The sequence below is a fragment of the Marmota marmota genome, unplaced genomic scaffold (genome assembly GCF_001458135.2).
Source record: "Marmota marmota marmota unplaced genomic scaffold, marMar, whole genome shotgun sequence".
NCBI classification, from domain to species: Eukaryota; Metazoa; Chordata; class Mammalia; order Rodentia; family Sciuridae; genus Marmota; species Marmota marmota.
Window position 1 is genome coordinate 23,680,306 of NW_025999869.1, and position 15,714 is coordinate 23,696,019.

General features: G+C 32.3%; 1 protein-coding gene across 3 annotated transcripts in view; it reads right to left on the reverse strand.

Moving 5' to 3' along the window:
• The window catches only part of Kif3a (kinesin family member 3A), a 42,060-nt gene that overhangs the window by 5,345 nt on the left and 21,001 nt on the right, over nucleotides 1-15,714 (reverse strand). Inside the window, exons 6-13 of one of the 3 annotated variants that reach the window (XM_048783468.1) lie at nucleotides 14,192-14,331; nucleotides 13,445-13,642; nucleotides 12,837-13,011; nucleotides 8,384-8,482; nucleotides 6,690-6,761; nucleotides 4,608-4,616; nucleotides 838-994; nucleotides 271-451 (exon numbers count right to left, since the gene is read on the reverse strand). In XM_048783468.1, the coding sequence (XP_048639425.1) occupies nucleotides 271-451; nucleotides 838-994; nucleotides 4,608-4,616; nucleotides 6,690-6,761; nucleotides 8,384-8,482; nucleotides 12,837-13,011; nucleotides 13,445-13,642; nucleotides 14,192-14,331 (1,031 nt within the window). The remainder of the gene's footprint in view (nucleotides 1-270; nucleotides 452-837; nucleotides 995-4,607; nucleotides 4,617-6,689; nucleotides 6,762-8,383; nucleotides 8,483-12,836; nucleotides 13,012-13,444; nucleotides 13,643-14,191; nucleotides 14,332-15,714) is intronic. The other 2 variants (XM_048783476.1, XM_048783483.1) reach the window with 2 other exon arrangements.

Consider the following 15,714-nt stretch of genomic DNA (forward strand, 5'->3'; position numbering starts at 1 on the left):
AAACCATAAATCTGCTTTTAGTGCCTGTCTCCCAGTTATTTAGGAGGCTAAGGCAGAAAGATCACAAGTTCAAGGTCAATTCAGGCAACTTAGTGAGGGCCCATCTCAAAATAAAAAATAAAAAGGGCTGGAAATGTAGCTCAGCACTCTGGTTCAATCCCTAAACCCCCTAACACACACCCTATTTCAAAATTTTATTAAGATTATAGATATTAAAAGATAAATAACTTAGGCAACAAATATTAAACTTAAAGCAAAAAGTCACATCACCTCTTTTTCCTCAAGTTCTCTGCGAAGCTGCTCTGCTCTTTTCCTCCTTTCTTCCAGCTCCATGTTAGATTCTTCAAGAAGTTTTTCTTGTTCCTCAGCTTTGGCCAACAAGTCAACACCACCAACAATTACCTTCTTCTCCAGAGCAGATAATTTTTCCAGCAAAGATTGATGCTCTTGTCTATTGATTCAAATGAGAATACTCTAAATTCACTGATCAGCTACTGTTCTAATAATGGCATTTCTCAAAATTTGATAAGAATTTTAGATGTACAATTTCAAAATTAAAAAATAATTATATAACATTTCTATAAAACTATACCTCTGTGTAGTTTTAATTCATTAACCTCTAATTCAAACTCACCAATATTTTTCCTCCCACAGAGATTAAATAATTGAAACAGATTTAATCTTTAGAAATATATCACATACATGGCATTTTCTACCCCAGAACAGCTATAAACAACAATCAAGCTTTTAGTTACTATTCAATTTTCCTGCTTATATATCTTATGAAAACTATTAGAAATTTAAATCATGAATTCATCTCAATTCAATAAAACTCACTGAGCTTTAAGAAGATCTTTTTCCCGCTTCTCTAATTCAGCTCTAGCCTTGTTTCTTTCTTCTTCTTCCATGTCAAGCTTTGTTTCAAGTGCTTTTCTCTCCTCATCAATTTTTGCTTGCATTTCAACCATCTTATCTGGAGAAACTTTCTTTTTACCTATTTGAGTCATTTAATTGCAACAATCACTAAAACAAGTGAGTGTTTCAGACATGTAAATTATCTTTGATATAGAACTGACTAGACTCCTCAATAATACAAAATATCAACATTTTAAGAAAATCAAACTGATAGTATCACTCATTTCCATTTATGTTCTAGAAGAACTTTTTTTATATATATTTTTTAGTTGCCAATGGATTTTTCATTTTATTTATTTATATGTGATACTGAGGATCAAACCCAGGGAGGGCCTCACACATGCCAGGCAAGTGCTCTATAACTGAGCCACAACTCCAGTCCTAGAAGAACTTTTTAATTCACTGCTAAATTCAAATTGTTGTTCAATTGTACAATGATATCTAAGAACAAAAGTAGGTTAAAGAGAAGCAAAACAGATGGGCTGAAAATAGGGAAAGAAAGAGTAATAGGAAAGCCAAATAAAATAGCAAAAATTTCTGTGTCCCCAAATAATACATATAGGATAAAAAAGAAAGCAAAATGATTCTTCAGTTTCTTTCTCCTGATAATTAAGTACAATCACAAGTGGCTTCTCAAAAACCGTCTCCCAAATAACAGAAATTAAAGACACATATAGATATAAAATACAGATAAAAATATCAGAATTTGTATCAGGTAGTTTTTAATTTATTCTTGAGAGTTTTAAAATTTTATTATTCAGGGTTTTTCTAAAACTTTTGTTTAATAAAATTATTAGAAAGTATTTTCTACCACATAGTATATTTCTAAAGAAAGAAATTCTATAATAATTATACAACAGTTACATAGTATTAACCAAGCATTTTATAGCTGATTAGCTGTCATGATTATCATCAGATCCTAAATGAGCAACTAAAATGCTCATTACTATGACAAACTCAGGATCCTAAATCTCCCTAATTCAGATTAAATAAGTGTCAAATATAATCAAAAATACTACCAAATAATAAAGCTGGAACATAACTTCCAGTTGATTATTTTGATTATAATGTCTAATAGTGTTCTATATACATATAATAGGTATTCAATGAAAGTTTACTGATGAATTTCAAAAATCATGAAATTCATATGAAAAATCAAAAAGAAAATAAAAACTAGCTTACTAAAATGGTTATGGAACTGAATCAATGACAATTCATTTCTGGCAACTATTTCTCAGAAACATATGTTCCTTCAGAAAACCAATCAAACTTTTCACAGAATTGGTCTGAGGCTCTCCTGAAAGCTTTGTCATTCTTAACTTCCTTCCCAAAGGACTGTAGAAGAAAAGGGTAAACCAGAAGAGTTTATAAATTGTTAATGCCTCTACCCCAATCCAACCCCTTCTGCTAATAATGAGGAAAAAAACTGAAAATAATTATGATGGTAACATATATCTGAATATATTCTTTGAAGAACCATGAGAAGAAGAATCATTCATAGGCTTCATTTAACTCTTCAGGCCAAAATTATATTAAAAACAAACAAACAAGGGTTTAAAATACAATATCCTTCATTTCTAAGATCTGTAAATTCAAAGCAAAATCTAAGCCACAAAACAAATTAAAATAAAAGCACTGATCCAAATTCATGCTTTGGTATGGTGTGATTCATTGCATTCCAAAAGTCAGGATGTGGACCTGAATCTGTTGGCTTGTTTATCACAGTCCCCTGTATGGTACCTTCTGGGTTATATGGTTAAAAAATAACTTTTAAAAATAATTTAACTCCTTTTCTCAATGAATACTTAGAAAGAATTTCCCATAAGTAATTCAATTTCTCAGAAATTTGAGGGACAAAAGATAAATTTAGGTGTGTGCATTTAAAAACCTGTAACTTCCTTTCCACCTCAGAATTACAAATATTTAAAGAAAAAATGGCAAATATGTTAAAAGGAAAACAACACAGGTATGAAGACATGGATGCTTGACATATGAACATGAATATTTTTAGGCCTTTAGGATTCTAATTGTTTTTGTTAATAGTTAAAAATAGTTTTTACAGGGCCTGGTGGCACACAGGTAATCCCAGCTACTTGGGAGGCTGAGGCAGAAGGATCACAAGTTCAAGCTTAAAGTCAGCCTCAGCAACTCAGTGAGACCCTGACTGGGGATGTAGCTCAGTGGTAAAGCACCACTGGTTTTAATCCAAACAAAACAAAACAAATAAAAATAGTTTCAAAACCTACAAAGTGGTGAAAAAATAAAAAGATTGAATATGTAGAAATATAAAAATGCATGCCTCTTGATGAATTAATACTATGCCTGAATTATATTAGTAAAAACCATCTGGTAATGTTTTTCAAAGTGATGCTTTCGCAGCAAAAAACACTACTATGCTGCTCTTGTAACATTTTCATGAAGATGACCATGCATATATAATCAGTATAGCTAGAATCAATTTCAAAAGTCTGATATTTACCATGTTAGTCTAGCCAGAATCACTTTGATAAATCATTATATTTCTTCAAATAATACTTTAAGCTAACCTTGAATATGTTCCAACTCTCCTAACCAATCATTTTAAAATGGGGCATTACTAATAGTCACTTTTACATGTACTTTTTAAATTAATTTATTTATTTTTACCCTGTTCTTTATGATACAAATAAGGTTTAGTCTCCAGGGGGCTGGCCTGTGGACTCCTGGGTTAGGGTTAAGGTGCTTTAGTCTGGGGGAAGGTGGATACCAGGGGCAAGAGCCTGGTATCCAGGAGCACAAAGGTGATCTCCCCTCGTCACCGTCACCGTTAAGTAAGAACTTTGATTCTTCTAACTACAAATATTTTAAAAGACTTTTTTAAAGGGTAGGGGAGTAAGGCTGGGAAGTAAAGCACTTGCTTAGCATTGGTAAGGCCCTGGGTTTGATCCCTAACAACATACACACATAGCCTCTTTTAAACAAAGCCAGTTAATTAAAAAAACAACAACCACCACCCCATAACAACATAGTTTCTAATATTACATGATAAAATTTCAGCACAAAATTTCAGGTAAGTAAATTTTAATAATGCCAGAATAAAGAGTATTTAATTAAGACAAACAGAACTAGTAACATTTTCCAGTTGCACTTTGTCATGTGTTCTAACCAAAACTGTGATGGTGAACTGGCAAGGAAAGTCTGAGGGGAAGAACTTCAGGGAAGTATTAACTGAATTCATTTCATATTATTAAATGAGTACCCACCAGCATAGCTCACAGGCACGTTATTCTTGGCTTTAAAAGAAAAGAGTGGAAAATGTTTGTGAAATCATTTATAATTGTATTTCTAAAATATGACTTTAAGAATTTAGGAAAAAAGAAAGTTTTATTTTGTTTTTGGTATCTGGGCTTGAAACCCATAGTGCTGAGCTACATCCTCAGTACTTTTTTTTTTTTTTTCATTTTGATACAGTTTTTGCTAAGTTGTTTAGGGACTCACTAAGGTTGCTAAGGCTAGCCTTGAACCTGTGATCCTCCTGCCTTAGTCTCCCAAGTGTTTTTTTTTTTTTAAGTTGAAGTTGAAAGAGTTTTTGAATACAAAAAAATGGATACTTACCTTGCAAAAAAATATTAAATTAAAAAATGCTGTTTAATTAACAAAGTTCTTTATAAGATAAATAACTACCAAGTGGAGTGCAAATCAATCACACCAACCTGCTTGATCTTGCAATAAGAAGTGGTAAGCAAATCGTAGACAGGAAGCATATGCACAGAGATGAGGAAGAAAAAAAGGAAAACATTATTTCCTTTGTAAAACAAAAAAAATGTATAATAGCATTTACAGTATAAGTAGAGAAATAAATCAAATCATTATCAAAACGGAAATAAGAGCCCAAGTAAAAAGAAAGCATACTGAATATAATGAGAGATACAATTTAAGCAAAGAGAAGATTACTTTACTCTAAGATTACAACTCAAAGAGCTCACACTGACTCCCAAATTCCTGCAAATTTAACAATTCAGCATCATGTGGTTATGTTAAATGGTAGACAAAGAATTGGGAACCTGTTAAGACCTGGGAAATTCCAAAAGAACAAAGCAGAAAATTAAGCCAATTTTTAAAATTAATAAGTTGAAAGTAACAAAATTCACATTGTCCATTTCCAAAATTTCCCAATTCAATGTGTCTCCTAGTACAAAGATCCATTACAGGTGTGCCCCATTTTAAGAAAATCCAACTCAAAACCCTGAACCAAAAAGAGATAAAAGTTTATAATTTTCACTATTTGACAAAAAAATTTTATGAAGAATTTTTAAAGACAGCAAGTTCACAATACACTGTTTTCCAACTTGATTTATAAGCAATGTTTTCAGAGGAAAAAATTTACTACATAAAATGGAGTACACCTGTATAGTAACAAACTTACATTCAACCTATTAGTAGATTACAGAAGTAAATGACAACTGATGATTCAAGCAAGGGACACCTAAAAAAAAAAAAGGCCACTCGGGTTTTATAAAGGGAGGGTACAAACATAACAAGTTACACACAGCAACCACATGCTTGGGACAACTATCTCTCCACTTCACCAATCTACCCATGTTACAACAACAACATATTTTATGTGCTAAGTATGTAAATAGCAATGAAAACTTCTTGAATTGAACAAAGTACAACTCATTTCACACTGTAAGTTCATGTAACCATTCTTTAAGAACTAAGATAAGTTTTGCATTAGAAAAAATGCAAGGTTACCTATTCAGATATTTCTCATATTTTAGTTTATAAAATAAAATTAACCTCTATATGGTCTCTAAAGCAACATCATGTATTTTTTTCAAATTATCCTCTGAAGTGAATCATTTTGGTAAATTGCTTAAGAATCGTCAATAGACAGATTTTTGCTATTCTTGGATTCTTCCTCTAAAAAGCTAAATGCATAAGAACAATAAGCAATTATTTTGTTATTAGTTTGGGAAAGGTAAGAATATAGATAATGCTTTAAAAAGACAGTAAGCTGCAAGCTGGTACAAGAAGGTATCATCTCCCTTCTGAGAATAAAATATGAATAGATAAAATTAAATAATATTTTTCAACTTAATTAAAGTTTAAGAAAAAGTCTTTAAGTCTGAAATAAGTCTAGACAGATCCTGAGTAAACTTCATGTGGTTCTTAATTCTTTAATCACATCTTGGAAAAATTCTTAAAACCTATCAGGTAATTAGAAATGGAGATAAAGTCCATTTGAAATAAAATACTACTCAATTTATTTTTACTTGCTTGAAACACTCCATTTTTCTTTATTTGGGAGCCTTTAATCTTAAGCTACTGCTAAGAATAGGACACCAAAGTGTAAAATTTTTATAACTGTATGACATGTTATAATGGGTACTGATATACTGCCAAATGTAATTGGTACTTTTAGAAATTCAGGATTTGTTGTTACATGTCCCTTATACTGACCAAGATTAAACATTTATAATGAAACATAAAAAACAACCATAAGAATTTTTCTTTTATACAGCTTACTAGCTCTCTTTACATTATCTCAACTGCAAAAGCATGAATCTCTCTTCCATTGTCTCAAACATAAGCTAAAGCATATGTTTTAACAATTATGGTTAACTGGAAGCAATGAAGGGGCATAGGGGATCATCAACATGCTTTGTTCTACTGAGAAGTCCAACATGTATTCTTCAAATAATGACAGGGAGCGGTGCAGCATTGCTCAAATGAAGCCCATGGGTTATGGAGAAGCCAAAGCTCTGTTAGAGAATTTAAGAGCTACCACTCACTAGTCAAGAACTTATCCAGAGGTTTCTCTATGACAGAACATGTGGAGTCTGAACTACTGCTGCTGCTACTGCCTGGAAGACAAAGAAATGAGCCCAACGCCAACCAAAGAAAGAAAAAACAGGAATATGAACACACATATAGAGAAAAATTCAGTTCCAGAGAAAGAATTTTAAAGGACAAACAAGCTTTGTATTAAAGAATCAAAACTTACTTTCCCTTAAAACCAGTTTTGGTAGTAGTCTATCCAATGTTCTCTACTTCCCAAAGCCATATGGGGGGGATTAAAAACTGTATAAAGATTCACTGTGTGCAAATTTTACTACTCATTTAAAACACTGCATGTTGAAATGACAAGAATAAAAAATATGTTATTTGGTGACATTTAAGTCTATTTAAATTATTTAGGTTATAAGTTAAAGGAAGTTTTAAAACTTAAAGTCAAATTCAACTAACGTTATAGGTCTGTCACCAATTTCCCTCTCTCCCCTCATGGCATCAAACTATCAAATACAAATATTTATGTTTAAGGTATGACAGCAAAACTGAAAAGGCTCATTGAAAAAATTTAAATTTCTAAGCCTGGAAGGCATATTATCATTAAATATTTTAATATATTAAATAGTGGCATTTTTCTACATAAAGTTTTATTCTTAATAAATCTATTATATGCTTTATAGCTTTCTAAACAACAGTTCATTTTGTTAAAAAAAAACTAGATATGAACAAAAAATACATTTCTCTAAGTCAGGGTTTGGCAAACATTTTCTACAAAAGGACAAATAATATGTGTTTATAGGCCATAAGCCATGTGAAAGCAGCCACAGAACATATGTAAACAAATGAACATAGTTGTTTTAATAACATTTTACAAAACAGATATGGGCTAGACTTGGCCAGCAGGTTGTATTTTACCAGCTCTTGCTCTAAATCATGCTTTTCCTCTCTTCTGAATTTATACAATCTTTACAGTTTTTAAATTTGGGACTCCTGATCAAACGGTGATGGGTTTATTTTCAGCAACATCATTTAAATAAGACAAGCAAAATATGCACCAGCTGGAAAACAATGATCCACACTAATGGAAGAGAGTTCTGAAATAAATATTTAGGATAAATAGGCTTGAAATGCAGGCCATTATAATATGTCCATCTCTTTTGCATGTTATCTATAATCTTAGCATGACAAAGTCTTAATTCACACATGATAACATATGCCCCACATTGGGGTGAGAATGAGCACATATTATAAAGAAAAGGAATTAAATTTTAAAATACAATACTTAAACAAATTTATTATTTAAAAATCTAATGAATTCTAAAGATTAACCTTACTTGAGGAAAAACTCCACATTTTCCTAATTTATTAAAATATGTAGGTTCCTAACAGATCCAAGTCCTCACGTAAAATCAAAACTCTACCTAAAATTTCAAAATGTTATATCCACTCTCATAGTTTTATAATTCTAAAAAAAAAAAAAAATCCAAACTATTCTGAGTAAGCTAAGAACAGGTTAGTGGAGAAAAAAACAATGCAAAGTTAACCAGGTATATGGCATACATCCTCTGTTCTAATTGTTACCATAACTATAAAAGCAAAATAGAAGGCATGCACTCTATTGTCTTAGAAATGTGAAAGCATTATTAGGTAGCAATCCTAATTATTTCTACCAATTAGAACACTTAACAGAACTTACCCCTTCTCTTTTTCCTTTTCTCTCCATCTTCTCCAACCTCACCCTCTTCATCCTCTTCCTCCTCTGATCCACTGATATCAGAGCCTGATATTTCTTCTCCTTGGATAGAAATTTAATGCAGTGATTTTAGTCTGTACAAGTCATTGGTTATTTCAGAAGTACTTATACCAATTTTCTTCATTAAGCTTTTTTTTGACTCAAATATACTTATACTTTTTGCAGTACTGGGATTGAACCTGGGCAGGGGTGCTCTATCACCCCAGCCCTCTTAATTTTTAATTTGAAGATAGGGTCTCAATAAGTTGCCCAAGCTGGCCTCAAGTTTGTGATCTTCCTGCCTTGGCCTCTTGAATAGCTAGAATTACAGGAGTGTATCACTGTGCCTTGCTCAAAATATAAATTTAAATGTTTCAGGGCTCCTAGATAGTATATCAGTTGTGCTAATCTCAGAAATAGCTAAGATGTACACAGAGACTTTATTTTTCCAAAGTTCCTAAAAAAGTTAAAATCTGACCCATTTAAAACTTCAAATAATTATTTTAAATAGAGTTCTAAACATATACAAAAGATTATGTGTTAGAATTATTAGTTCAGTCTTTTTAAATGTGATGTCTTTGGGGAGTATCTTCTCCTTGTTTCCTGCTTAAGATTTCAAATAATTCAATCTGTATATTTTTTGAACCACAAAACTGTCAGTTAACACAGTGATCCCATATCTAGGATTATATCACAAAAAAATTTCAAAGACAGCTTTATCTGTACAAAGATAATGTTAACTACATATTCTCTTAAAGACAAAAAGTCAATAAAATGGAACCATTAAATAGTAATACAGAGAAGCACTAAATTAACTTCAAATTAGTTATTTAAAAACATCATTGTCCATACATGAAGTTTTTAAGAAAGCAAAGGTGATTGGGGGAAAAAAGTAAAATACATACAAATTGCAACTAGATTATATAGTTATAAATAAAGGCTGGAAAGAGAATAGTGTCTTAGGTAAAGAAATCATTTAAAATATTTTATTCTTTGAGACTAGAAACAATGATTCTTATCAGCAATGACCATACATAGTGTCCCATTCTATATACCATTCTCCAATAAAAGGAACCAGGGAGAAATGTATTTTAAGATTATGGTAGGGAAGATACAAAATGAGCCTAAAACATTATCTTGCAGGACCAGAAAAACAAGCAGGTGCCTAAAAATAACTTGATGAGAACACCCTGAAAGAATATAGGAACTACCCCACTAGAGCTCCTAATAGCCAAAACTGTGACAATATGAGCAACCTAATAAATGATAAAATACTGGATTGTAACACACAGGCTAAATAAAATAAAAATTTGAATAAATAAATGGAGATTCCTCTTCCTAGTAACAGAATTCCAAACACTAAAAAAATGAATGATGAGAATAGAAAATCATCATTGAACAAATGCAACAGAATTATAGTCACAGGCAAGAACCACTGATACATGCTAAAATTAGGAATAAGGTACTTATTTTCTCCTACTATCTCTTAGTAGGAGAACCAGGATATTTACAGAATCTCAAAGTATCTCCCCACAAGATACATATTAATTGCAAATGAAAAAAATAGTAGGTTTACAGTGGAGGAGGCTTCAGAGCAACTATGAGAGAACTGCAGACTAGTCCAAATTAAAGGACAATCTAAACATTCAGGATCAGCACTTTTCAGGAAAGTCAAGATTCTTCATTTTCTTTTTCTTTTGCAGTGCTGAGAATCAAACCCAGGGCCTTGAACATGCTGGACACATGCTCTACCACTGAGCCATATTCCTACTACTGAAGTGTCAAGATTTTGAAAAACAAAAGGAACTAAGGCAATTGGAGGAGATTTAAAAGACAGAAAAAAAATAGACTAATAAAATTATTGTGTGTGATCCTGGATTGAGTCATAGACTAAAATAAGAAAAAAAAAGGGGGGGGGCTGGGGATGTGGCTCAACTGATATCGCGCTCGCCTCACGTTTGTGCGGCCTGGGTTCGATCCTCAGCACCACATACCAACAAAGATGTTGTGTCTAAACTAAAAAATAATATTAACAAAAATTCTCTCTCTTGCGCGCGCATGCACGCTCTCTTTTTCTCTCTCTCTCTTAAAAAAAAAAAGGAGGCATTGGAAAGATAACTGGCAAAATTTGAAACAGCATATAGATTAGTTGGTGAGATTGTACTGATGTAAATTTCCTGGTTTCAATAATGGTACTGTGACAGATGTTAACATTAGGTAGCTGGATAAGGGTAATGAAGGGTATCATAGAAACTCTGTACTACATAAATTTTCTGTAAGTCTAAAATAATTTTAAAATAAAAAGTTTAAAAATTACTTTAATGCTTTTACCTACTTTTTATTGTTTATATGATCAACTCTATTAACTAAGTTATAAAAACAAAAGTGCAGAGCAAATAAAATAAAATGTGCTAAAAATACTATTACCATATGATCCAGCAATTCTACTGTTGTTTTTTACCCAAAACATTTAAAACAAGGACTGTCTGCATCCATGAACACAAAGTAAGCCACACAGGCCAAAAGGTGAAAGCAATCCAAATATCCACCAATAGATAAATTGATAAACAAAGTGCAGTGTGTGTGTGTGTGTGTGTGTGTGTGTGTACACATACATACATACACACACATTGGAATACTTTTCAGCCTTAAAAAGAAAATAAATTGTGACATGCTACAAACATGGATGAATCTTTAAGGTATTATGCTAAGTGAATAAACTTACATAAAAATTAAACTTAGATAAAAAATCATTATTTAACAAGTAGACATAGGAAATCTACAAAATACTGTATGATTTTACATATCTAAGGTACCTAGAATGGTTAAATTCATAGAAAGTAGTACAGTGGTCCCCAGGGACTTGGGGGAGAAAGGAATGGAGAATTAGTATTTAATGGGTACAGAATTTCTGTATATGGGATGATAAAAAAGTTCTGGAGATGAAGAGTAATAATAGTTTGCACAACAATATGAATGTATTTAATGCCACTAAACTGGTTAAAATGATACATTTTATGTTTCATATATTTTTGCCTCCTAATAATGTTAAAAATAAAGACAGCAAAATAAAGGTATGCACTGAAAATCAACATAACCAAGAAATTTAAACTCTTTAAAGCATAGTGGCTATAAATACCACCTAGTGGTCACATTTAAAACACCAAATTTCATTAGTTCACTCATTGCTTTTTCTCAATTATCTTACTCTAGTTGATTGAATTAGCACCTTCTCCAAACATATGTGATGGGGTTAGCATCTCTAAATTTCACCTGTGATGGAACTAGTTTCCTTCCCCAAAGACTGCACAAGTGCAGTTTCTAAGCCCTCTATTTACGTGATACACAGAGGAGTTCCTTGCCAATAAGAAGGACCTATCTGTCCCTAACAATGAAGGTGCAGGGAGTGACTAGGTACTTAATGATGACTGAGATGAATAAGATCTTTAAATTTCCCAACCATTTTGCATTATCATGTTAGAAAATAATTTCCAGCCAGGTGCAGTGACACATACCTATAACTCTAGCATCTTAGGAGGCTGAGGCAGGAAGATCACAAAAGTTCAAGGCTAGCCTTAGCAACTCAGTGAGACCCTAAGCAACTCAGTGAGATCCTGTCTCAAAATAAAAAATAAAAAAGGCTGGGGCTACAGATCAATGGTAAAGCACCCCTGGGTTCAATCCGTGCTTTAAAAAAAAAAAAAAAAAAAGAAAGAAAGAAAAAAAATTTCCAAAATAGAATCTCACATTCAAATTTGAGTATGAAAGCATATTTTAAGGCTATGCAATGCGCTTTTATTGATAGCAAAAACAACTACTATCTTTCCTTAACAACAGTGAGAGGACTGGGGCTGTAGCTCGGTGGTAGAGCACTTGCCTAGCATGTGTGAGGCCCTGGGTTCGATCCTCAGCACCACATAAAAATAAATAAATAGAATAAAGGTATTGTGAAAAAAAAATCTTAAAAAAATAATAATAGTGATACTAATCACAAAGCCAGAACTCTGATCTTTTTCACAATACACACACAGTAGAATGTGCTTCTATACATAGATAAAAATTTATTATTTCATATGTAAACATAGGAAATTTACAAAAGGTCATGGGAATAAAGATGACAGCTTTAATTTAAAAAAATACAAATGTTATATAATTTATTTATTTATTTATTTTTTTAATTTATTTTTTGTATTGGTTGTTCAAAACATTACAAAGCTCATGATATATCATCTTTCATACATTATATAATTTATACTTAATTGAAAATGCTAGGTATTAATTGTTTTCAGAAATATTCTTTTAAAAATTAATGTTAGAAGCTCAAAAAAGTTTAATAGGTGATTTCTGTTAGAATGCTTCTCCGTTAACCAACATACTTTTAGCCAAAATTAAGATTTATATTTTTCAAAGAATTTACCTTCTTCCAGCTTTTTCTTCAGTTCTTCTATTTCTTTCTGAAACTGGCGAAGCAGAGCATCTTTTGGATCTTCATTAATTCTAGCTTTATTTTTAATATTCTTAGCACGGTTGGCGTACCGTAATGTACTAATAGTTTCATCATAATTATAATCTGCTGGCCCAATATTTGCACACTGTTGAATTAGAAATGCAAATCATTTTACACTACCATTAATTAATAGTACAACTACAAATATATCAGAATAGATGTCTGAAGTACATAGGCACTTTGACCTTCTTAAAAAAGAAAGTGTCATTTATATGGGTTTCCAAGTGATACTACTGCAAACTAATACACATGATATATTACAAAAAGGATAATAAAAAATCAAAGAAGTAAAATAGTTAATTTTTTTAAAAATGAACATAATATCCTTTTTATGTATTTATTTTTATATGGTGCTGAGATTGAACTCAGTGTCTCACATGTGAGAAGTAAGTGTTCTACCACTGAGCAATAGCCCCAGTCCATAATAGTCAATTTAAAAAATGTTATTTATATTACTTATGGACAAATTAGAATCTTAAATTTGCTAGATGTTAACGATACCACAAATGAAGTCTTACCATCATGGTTTTTGAGTTTCCTCCTAAAGAATCCTGAAGAAGACGAGTCAATTTAGAGTTACGATAAGGCACATGAGTGCTTTTTCCATCAACCAAGGCAGAAATTACATTACCAAGGGTGGAAAGTGAAAGATTGATTTTTGTAGCTTCCTTCAGGCGCTGTCCAGTAGCTCCAGTTTTTGCTTGTCTTTCTGAGCCCTAGCAATATACAGAGACAAAACTCAAGCTAAAATTATAATAATAATACAGAATATCCTTTTTTTTTTTTTAATATTTATTTTTTTTAGTTTTCGGCGGACACAACATCTTTGTTGGTATGTGGTGCTGAGGATCGAACCCGGGCCGCACGCATGCCAGGCGAGCGCGCTACCGCTTGAGCCACATCCCCAGCCCCAGAATATCCTTTTAAGGATTTTTTTAAAACGCAATTTAACAGTAATATACCTGATATAACACCCGAGATTCACTTCAAAATAATTAAGGAAAGGAAAAAGTGAGCAAGAAAAGATGAAACAAGACTGACAACGAGTTGATAACTGTTAAAAGTTGGGTGACAAGAACATAAGGAATCATTATGCTAGTCTACTTTCATATACATTTGAAATACTCCATAATGAGTAGTAAGTTAAACACAAGTCACAATTTTAAAATCTCATGTAAATCACACCTTTCCACATTAATTCTTATTTATGAGATAAATGTAAGTCATAGTACAAGTTATTCCTTAAGTAGGATCCTGTTACTTACAGCAAGATCTACAAGATGAAGCTTCCCCATCCTGACATGCATATTACCATCGACACCTTTTTCACTGCACTCTATAGTAATTGTAAAGATGGCATGCGAACGGGAACTATGTTCATTCATATTAGTTGCACCAACAGAACCTTTAATAAAGGAAGGAAATCCTTAAAAACTGTAACAGAGAGTGCGTACGGTAATAATTAAATACCCAGAATAGTTCAAAATACTTAATATCATTATAATAAAAGCCAGAGAACATGGCTAGACCATAAAAGTAAAGGTGTGCATTTAGCCATTATATGAAGTTTCCCTTACATTTTTTTTTTTTTTTTTTTTTGGTGGTGCTGGGGATTGAACCCAGGGCCTTGTGCATTCGAGGCAAGCACTCTACCAACTGAGCTATAGCCCATCCCTCTCTTACAATTTTTGTTGAAATAAATAATTTACAAAGCCAGACAGGGTGGTATGGTGCCTATATAATCTCAAGTACTTGGGAGGTTGAGAGAGGAGGATCCCTGATACCAGTAGTTTAAGACCAGCCTAGGTAATATAGTGAGAACCCCCTTCCCCCCACTCTAAAAAAAAAATTACACATAAAGAAGAAACGTGTTAAATAACTGGAACAATTATTGCTGATTCAGCTCTCTCTAAAGATAATTATGGATGGGCTATAGCTCAGTTGGTAGAATGCTTGCCTCGAATGCACAAGGCCCTGGGTTCAATCCCCAGCACCACCAAAAAAAAAAAAAAAAAATGTAAGGGAAACTTTAGTTCTAGCAAACTAAACCACGGAAATACTTGCAAATGTGCTTTAGGAATATATAGTGTAACATTGTTTGCAACAACGAAAGACCAGAAACAACAAATAGGATAATGGCTAATCAATTATAGAATAGTCGCACTTTGGACAACTAAGCAGTCATTTAAAAAAAAAATAGGCAGAAATGTATCCAATGATGTGAAAGATGCCCACAGCATTTAAATTAGGGTGTGGAGCATATCGAAGATTGAATCCAGGGGCACTTAACATTAAGCCACATCCCCAGTCCTTTCATTTTTTCCTTTTTAAAAAAAAAAATTATTATTTATTTTTATTTTGAGACAGGGTCTCACTAAGTTGCTTAGGGCCTCACTAAATTGCTGATGCTGAGTTGAAACTTGTCTTGCCTCAGCCTCCCAAACTGCGGGGATTACAGGTATGCACCACCATGCCCAGCTAGCATCTGACTTTTTAAAAGTAAGAGAGGAATATATAGTTTGATCTCATTTATATGAAGCAAAAACAAAAGCATCCACTTAAAATATACAAAATATTCATGTACTTATACAATTTTACATGAATATATTGCATAAACATGCTTTTTTTACAATAGTCACGTGCTAATTTTTTTCTTAAATTCCAAAGTATTATAAAGCATTAATTTCTATCTTCCTACTATTTATGCAGAACTTCTCTGTGCAAACATTGATTTTAGAAATGAGACATTAAAAGAGTATATTAGCGTGTGGCTATATTAGAAGTCATA